Source organism: Puma concolor, chromosome A2 (assembly GCF_028749965.1).
Source record: "Puma concolor isolate L17-30 chromosome A2, mPumCon1.1.hap2, whole genome shotgun sequence".
In the NCBI taxonomy this organism is placed as follows: Eukaryota; Metazoa; Chordata; class Mammalia; order Carnivora; family Felidae; genus Puma; species Puma concolor.
In genome coordinates, this window is record NC_141668.1 from 60,616,521 (window position 1) to 60,625,492 (window position 8,972).

An 8,972-nucleotide genomic window follows, 5' to 3' on the forward strand; every position below is an offset into this window, starting at 1 on the left:
ATTCACTTTACCCTATCCATTAAATCAAGTTCCTATTGTTTTTAAGGTTGAAATTCGTCAGCGTATTAATAACATTCATCACACTTTGCTTTAACCTACTTCTGTGCTTCATCTCTTTTAATTACTTACTTCTTTGAACCTTGGTTTCTTTGTATGTGAAATGGGGTTAGCGTTGTAAGAATTAATTGAGACCATCTATATTGGTTAACTGTTGCTGCATATAAAACCCTCCAAAATTCAGTACTTAAAATGCAGTAATTTGCTAATTTCCCATGTTGGCGGTTGGCTGAGATGGGCTGAGAGGGGCTGGGGCACTTTTTCTCCACGTGTCTCTTATCCTCCTTAGACCAGCAGGCGGCCTGAGCCATCTCATAATGATGGCAGAAGTAAAAGTGGGCCGGTGAAAACACATGAGGTCTCCTGAAGTCTAGCCTTGAAATTGTCATGCTCTCTCTTTCCTTTGGCCAAAGCAAGTCACATGGCCAAATTGTAAACTCAGTTCTTCCCTTCAGTAAAAAGAACTTTGAAGTCTCATGGGAAAATGTAAGCATGCAGGGAAAAATTAAGAATTGGGACCAGTGGGGCGCCTGGGTGGCGCAGTCGGTTAAGCGTCCGACTTCAGCCAGGTCACGATCTCGCGGTCAGTGAGTTCGAGCCCCGCGTCGGGCTCTGGGCTGATGGCTCAGAGCCTGGAGCCTGTTTCCGATTCTGTGTCTCCCTCTCTCTCTGCCCCTCCCCCGTTCATGCTTTGTCTCTCTCTGTCCCAAAAATAAAAAAAAATAAAAAAAAAAGAATTGGGACCAGTGAAACAGTCTCCAGTATGTGTCATCTATTTATAAGGGCCTCGCACAGTGCTTGGCATAGAATCTTACAAAACTCTAAGGTCCATTTGCACAAACTTCTTGCTGTTCCTTGAGCATATAATTTGTTTCCCTTCCTCCATTTTTGTACAAGATAATCTCTGCCTGGAATACTTCTTTCCCATTCCTCTGTTGACTGACTTCCTTCATTTAGAGGGAGTCACTGCTCCCTCTGTGCTCCTGTTGCTATTACTACACTTACTAGGATATAAATCATGTTGTTGAGTGTCTGCCTTCCTCCACGCTGCCCCATCCAGCTCTTTCTCAACCTACCTTCTTCTGAGATCACTATATCTCCCTTGTCATAGTACTGTATCACTTCTGACACGTAGTAGGTTCTTTTTTATTTATTTTTTTTTTTAAATTTTTTTTTCAACGTTTATTTATTTTTGGGACAGAGAGAGACAGAGCATGAACAGGGGAGGGTCAGAGAGAGAGGGAGACACAGAATCGGAAACAGGCTCCAGGCTCTGAGCCATCAGCCCAGAGCCTGACGCGGGGCTCGAACTCACGGACCGCGAGATCGTGACCTGGCTGAAGTCGGCCGCTTAACCGACTGCGCCACCCAGGCGCCCCAGTAGGTTCTTTTTTAAAACAAATTTTTCATTTGTTTATTTATTTTTGAGAGAGAAAGAAGTAGAGAGCAAGCAGGGGAGGGGCAGAGAGAGAGGGAGACAGAGTCCCCAACAGGCTTGAACGCAGGGCTTGAACTCACAAACCGTGAGATCGTGACCTGAGCTGAAACCAGGAGTCGGACGCTTCACTGACTGAGCCACCCAGGTGTCCCCACATAGTAGGTTCTTAGTAAATCACTTGTTGGAGTCTTTGGTAGACTGTTCGTTGTATATCCATTATTGTTATAAAGCATGAGCTAAAAATCACAAATCTAAATTAGTGTACCTTATGGTTTTAAAAGAAAGCATACCAAACAGCATTTTTACAGCATAGTTGTTGGTTTAGTGTTATAGTTGGAATATCATGCAGTCACAGCTCTTGAAATGAAATAAACTTAACAATTGTTTTCAGGTAATATACTGCGATCAAACCTGTCAGAAAACACACTGGTTTGCACATAAGAAAATCTGTAAGAATCTAAAGGACATTTATGAAAAACAACAATTGGAAGCTGCCAAAGAAAAGAGTGAAGAGGAAAACAGTACGTATATAAAAAGCAAGCTCATGGAGAAGAGGAATGATATTATTAATATTAACACAGGGCACCAAGGGACGGAGTATTCTCTGGGGACTGAGGAAACTTGGAGTTGACCAGCATAAGAATCACACTTAAATTTGTCCCTACTTCGGGTTGCTGGGATAATGTCTAGAATATGGTTAGCCTAGAAGTCCCTGGAAAACAAAGAGGTATAGAATTTTAAGGAATAGGGTTTATTCCATATTCTACATTTGGACTCAGGAGAGTACCCTGCAACAACAGGACTTTAAGTGAGTATTCACTTATCCTCTACTCACAAAGGATTTTAAGGTCTTCAACTAAGAAAATAATTACATTTCCCCTAATGGCTACCCACAGATTTTAAGGTTGGGAACCTTTAATTTTTTAAATTAAATTACAAAGCTGTAGGTGAAATTACAGAGCAAATTTATAAATTACAGATTACATTGCAGACCTACTGTACAGATTAGGTTTCTATAAGTGTCTGGGCATAGAGTTCCCTATTATTTTTTCTCTCCCTCCCTCGTGAAGTATATGACTCATTTTCATCAGAAACAGTAAGTTGCTTCAGCAATAGTTCACAGACCGTAGTGGAAAACAATGTCCACTCTATGCCCCACCCCTGAAAATATATCATACGTTCTGGGGAGCGCATCTAGTTTGAAAAAGTGGCCCAGGTGACTCGGATACAAAACACTTCCCCCTCCACCCCTTTAAAAGCTGTACTGCCTTTACCACTTGCTTGAGAAACACTATTAGTAGGATTGAATGATGTGCACAAAATGAAATTTAATTTATATAAATAAATTGTTACGAGAACAGCCAGGCTTTCTGCCATGTCTTCTCGTGTCTTCTGGACCAAACGTCTGTATGCTCTGTGTGGAGGGCGGAGGATAGCAGCTGGTCTTGTACCAGACGAGCGAGAGAGTAAGACTGTCAGGAAGCATGGGAATTCCCAGTTGCGAAGCATCAGCAGGTGCCATATGCTTTTCTAAATGTCTCAGGCACCTCTACTTCCCACCAGGGTAGGATAGCCTTTATTATCCCCCACTTTACAGATGAGGAAACAACCTCGTACAGGCCATCACCTACCCAAAGACATCAAGGTAATTCACGGCAAAGCTGTATTTAAATGCAGATTTTATCAGATGCCAGACAACCATTTAGATTTCAAGGCCCAGCAGCTGTGGAGCCAGAGGCCCGCGTCCAAATTCTGGTTTGCTCCTTCACTCTGAGTGGCCAAACCCTTCTCTTCTCAGTTTCCCCATTTGTAAAAGTCATGATAATAATGATAATAGAGATAATTTACCTCACATGGCTATTGGGAGGATTAAATAATTTAATACACGGAAAGCACTTAGGAGAGTGACTGACATGTGGTAGGAACAACAAAATGACTTTTTTTTTTTTGTTTTGGTCAGATGGCAAACTTGATGTCAATTCTAATTGTGTTAATGAAGAGCAGCCAGAGGCCGAAACGGGAACTTCCCGAGAGGATTGTAACCCCAAAGAGTCTGTAGAAGGGGAGGAAGAACGTCCTCAGAGTGAAGCTGGGTTGGAAGGCTTACAGGATGCTCCTGCAGGTCCACAGGCATCTGAGGAGTAAAAGCCAGAGCCAGCACCAGTGTGGATGGTTCGTACCCTGGCAGGTAGCTGGAAAGCTCATGCGACCATATCCTCACTGCCTCGTGATACCTGCATGGCACCATGGCAGGATTCCATGTTTCCTAGAATAGACGCTTTCAAGCAAAGCTCTGTCTACCATGCCCTAATTTCCTCGTGCTCTCTGTACTGTCATTGGACAAATACCACAAGGGAAAAATTTTTATTTCAAACTATAGAAGAAACATTTTTATTCCCTTTCTGAGGCCAGCTTCTCTGCAATTGTTCTCAAAGCAAAATACATCCCTTAAAGAAGAACTAAAATATAGGCTGTGGGGAACAAAGGACCCGCAGAATAGGTGTAGGAGAGAGATTTTCAGGAAGGAAGGATTTTTCAGCCACTGAGAAGGGTAGTTAAATGAATCATAATTTATATGCGAGTAAGATGAATATAAATAGCATTTACAATAGTGAAGCCCTGCTTATTAAGATGCAATGAAATGAAGAAAAGTTGTATGTTACAGGATCTGTCCCAGTTCAGCCCATTGTAGTTTTATATAGAAATTATCCTGAGCAGTCTGAACTTTATATAGTTCCTGCGGTGACGTTGTATATACAGTATTTGTACCTTCAGAAATGTCAAATCTCCCAGAAGGAACGAAGGCATAGCCACAGTTATCTCAGCATGTGCTTTAAAAAGGATATTTCATGAAATGTTTGATTTAATAATGGCTAAACATAGTGTGTCTACAGTTATGAAACTAACTCACGTGCCATATTCCACTTGAAAGGCTTTTATCTTCCCGTAAGCTTTCATGTGGCTCTTCCTGTCCAGAAATTGATTTGTGACTGTCACTTTTAGAATGTCCCGGCACCAGTTTTTAGCTTACACAGTACCGAAGCAGGCTAAGGTGTGATAGCCAAAGACAGTGCCGTGTTTCAGAGTTTCTTGTGATGATTGTAAAATAAATTGTGCCTACTGTATAACCAACTCTACACCTTGTTTCCTGGTTTATTGCTGTCAAGGGGTGGCAAATATTAAAGAAATAATAGAGGACTTAATTTTAGGAATTTCAGCAAATACTAGAGAACAACGTAGTAAGTATTTTAACGTGCACAAATGCAACTCACAATGACTAAAATTCCCACCTCACTTCACTGATCACATTCTTCGATCTTGCTGGTTCTCCTCTTACACTGAACGACTTTTCTCCCAGTCCCAGTACTACACCTGCACTCCCGCTACCATGCTGTTCCCAGAGGACTTCTTGGGGGCAAATTCAGTGTGAAGGGTTAACTGGTTGGGAATCAGGTAGACTGCACCTAAACTTGTCAGTCATGACAAGCCTCCCTTCTCTTGTCAAGGCACCTCGTCTGCGCACTGAGAAACATTCCGCTTTGACTAGTGCGATAGTCCTCCTAGGCTCTGTTCTCCCACCAATCTGTTTTATACCTGTGTTATCTGATTGTTTTTTCGTGTGTGTTATCGCCATTTTGTGTTACCATTATGATGCCTGTCTTCGGATAACATGGAGGGTTATGAAAAAGCAGGAGGAAATAGGAAAATCGAGAGATGTGGCGTTGTAGAGGTACCTTTTCCCTTCATTGAAGTGAATGCTAACATGAATCAACTCTAACACCGCTACAACCCCCAGTGGACAAAGAAGACTTCAGGTATAAGCCATGTCAACATGAACATTTTCCATAGATGTGATTCAGGGAAGAGGTGGTCAGAAGATGGAGTTTAAGACACAATGGGGTTGGTTCTGATTATAATCCCTTCCTTTGTCGTACTTCAATCTCAGAGTGATGTTTCCATTAAGATAGGTGGTCATCCAGTTCATTTTTTTTAAACCATGTTGAATTACTTTTAATATGCTATCAAGAAACTTCTCAAACAAAAATATGACCTAAAGGATTAAGATAGTCTTATCATTCCAATATGTTTCATACCTAGAGCTGATGTAATAGAATATTGGTCAGTGGGTTTACTAGGAAATTGGATTTTGCTTTTTGATTCAGTAGGTGGTAACAGTAGTTAACACTGAAAGTTACTATATCCCTGAAGTTATCGTTTTTAATCTTTATAACAAGCCTGTAAATTAGACTTTATTTTAAGCCCCATAGCACAGACAAGGAAGAGGTCAATTAACTTATCCAGAACAACAGAGCTGGAACTCATCCAGGTCTCCAGTTCTGACCACTACATTATATACTTTTACTATGTTACCTTTACTGTAGTATCTCTGCAGATATAAGATAATAGAGCTCTGAAGGCAGGCCATTATTTTACAGGATTTAATGAATATTTTCCAGGATCTTTAAAAGATGACTGATTTTAGTCATCTATCGCATACATGGGTTTACTTGAATTTTAATATTACTGGGTACTGAACTTCATAGAAATTCTTCAAGTAGATATTCCTTTTTTTTTTTTTTTTTCTAAATAGGTATTCTTGCAGTGTTTTTATCTTCTCAGGATCCCATCTCACCTGCATCTGAAGCCAATGAGTGCCCTTCTTGAGTGGGAGCTTGTACATCTTCCAATCCAGGTGTTTTTATGGTTGCTACTGGTAGCCGTGACCTGCTTCCTTGACCACACCCAGGCCAACCAGAGCACTTCCTAGAGGTTTTACATTCCTGAAGCTGAAGAGGGGAGGCTTTTTTTTGTATTTTGTTTCTCTCTTACAACAGTGATTAAATACAGGGATTCAATTCCAGAGCTGTGCTGACATGTGGAGGCACCTGAGAGAATACAGCCATTGAACACACCCAAGCAGGCAAGGGATAGAGGGAGGGAATGCTGTTTGAGCTGTTGAATCCACTGAGTTCTGGCAGTCTACACTGGGCTTACATGGTTTGGTGACATGAGCAAATTTCCCATTTGGATATCTATAATTTAAAACCAAAGAATTCTTATTAATACATTTGTGACAAGTGGAAGACAAATGGGACCAAACTTTTAAAGTTAAGTGCATATAAATAGAGCTAAAAGGAAAATGAAGTCATATAACTTAAAATTTTGAAATTTGTATGCTCCTAGAAAGAACCTACAATAGCAGTTCAAGGTTTTTGTTTTTTGTTTTTTGTTTGTTTTCTTAGCAGTTCAAGTTTGGAATTAAATCATGGTTATCATTTTGATTGGAAAGGAAACCACCAATGCAAGGTGTTTTTATGAATGTTTTTTCTAGAAAAACTCATTTTCTTGAAATCGTATAGAAATTAGTGCATATTTATATAAATTGTGATAATACTAAAGCATTATTTACATAGATAAAAAGCAACATCTTAATTTAGTAAAAAGGAAATTTCTTCTTCTCATTTCTTCAGCAGATAAATAGGAGATTTCTTTTCCTCTAAAAGCTAATTCTGGCCTAGTTTATAGGGCTGTTTTTTGGAATCCTTTAAGGACTTTCATGAATACATGAAGGCATCTTTTGAATAAAAGCCAAATCATAATTTGTCTAGAATGAATCAGGTAGCTACATAACTGACCAATTCAAGGCAATGTATCTAGATAATTCATAAACTAATATGGAACCACTTAATTCCAGGATGATTTGACATGGGTAAGATTTAAATGTGAAAAAAATGATCATTCTCTGAAAAAAACCATGAGAAAATTCTTAATGACTTTGCCTGGAAGGAGGCCTTCGTAAATAGGATCCTAAACCCAGAAGCCATAAAAGGAAACAAATACAGCTACACTTAAAAAATAACCTGAACACTTCTGCTTCTGGAGAGGTAGAGTAGACATACTTTTCTCTATTCCTTCTGCTAAGTAAAACTAAAATCCCTAGATATGATACATCAAACATAAATAAGAAGACTTCTCCATAAGGTGGAGAAAGAAGGCAGACTGGCTAGGGACCTCAAGAGCCAGGCAGTGACATTCAGTTTGTTCTCTTGAGATTTTTTTTTTTTTTCTTTTTTTTGCCTCATATATCCCAGTTGTGGTGCTGAAGAAGCTGGCAACATGGAAATACCAACACTAAAAATAAAAAGTCCCTAAAAAGGCCTGCTGGCCTGCCTTGTAGATTTGTTACTCAAGACTGCAACATCAACTCATTCTTGAATTTCTAGTCTACCTAGGCCTGCCCTACAAATTTTGGATTTGTCATCTCCTAAAATGGCATGAACCAAGTCCTTGAATCTCTCTCTCTCTCTCCCCCCTTCTCTCTCTCTCTCTCTCTCTCTCTCTCTCTCTCTCTCTCTCACAATATATATATAGGATATAGATACATATAGGATATATATACATACAGTTTCTGTGGAAAGTTTCTTTGGAGAGCCCTAATGCACCAGGTGTCTTACTTTGGGCAGTTATATAACAAATTACGGTAAACTATGGCAGCTTAAACAATTAACATGTATTTCTCACAGTTCTGGAGGCCAGAAGAGATCAGAGTGCCAGCATGGTCAAGTTTTGGGTGAGTACCCTCTTCCTGGTCTACAGAGGGCCATCTTCTTACTCTGTCCTCACATGGTGGAAATAGGGTAGCCACCTCTCTGTCCTCTTAAAAGGGCACTAGTCCCCTTCATAAGGGCTCTACTCTCATGACCAAACTACCTCCCAAAGGCCCCGTCTCCAGATACCATCATGTTGAGGGGTAGGTTTCAATATACAAATGGGGGGGGGGGGGAAGGTGGGGACACAAACATTCACTCTGACATCAGATAGAGTTCATAAAGGACACAGCTGCTCTGGGGATAAGAATAACCGTTAGATTAAGCACTGACTTTGAGAAAGCTACTCTACCTAACACCTTACATCCATTTATGTAACTTAATCCTTGAGATTTAATGAGTTAACTATGATTACCATTTTAAATAAGAGGAAATGAAAGCTTACAGAAGTTAGCTAACTTGTCCAAATGACGACTAGTAAGTGGAAGAGCTAAACTGGGTCTGATTCCAGAGCTGCAGCTTTTAGCTGCTACCCTATCTACATCTATATAATATTTTCTCTTTCCTGGTCATGAGAGCTCCTGATGGATCCTAATATACTTTTGACCCACATCAGCTTGCATGTTCTCTTTTGCTTAAAACAAAGAATTTAATACCCTCTCAACTATGTGTTCCATTTTGGTAGAGTTTTAGGTTACCTCAGTAAGGATCATGTCTTTTATTTTGTGTTTCTGCCTAAATGGTATTTTATTACAGTCACATCCACTCAGTAGCCCTTCATTACTGAATAAAAAACATTGAGGAGTGCATTTTAAAGCAAATCTTTTTCTTCATACAAATGAGACATCTTTCCATTAGTTCCTTGAAAAGGAGATTAAGTAAAATTTGCTAGCCATATTTTTGTAATTGGAATAATTTTTTCATCCTTT

The 8,972-nt window shown here is 39.8% G+C and overlaps 1 protein-coding gene across 3 annotated transcripts in view; it reads left to right on the forward strand.

The window, feature by feature from the left end:
• ANKMY2 (ankyrin repeat and MYND domain containing 2) overlaps positions 1 to 4,632 on the forward strand; it is a 37,782-nt gene extending 33,150 nt beyond the window's left edge. For all 3 annotated transcript variants that reach the window (XM_086694913.1, XM_025929517.2, XM_025929518.2), the window contains 2 exons: positions 1,887 to 2,016; positions 3,456 to 4,632. In XM_086694913.1, the coding sequence (XP_086551039.1) occupies positions 1,887 to 2,016; positions 3,456 to 3,640 (315 nt within the window). In that variant the 3' untranslated portion in view covers positions 3,641 to 4,632. The remainder of the gene's footprint in view (positions 1 to 1,886; positions 2,017 to 3,455) is intronic.
• The last annotated feature ends 4,340 nt before the right edge of the window (positions 4,633 to 8,972 follow it).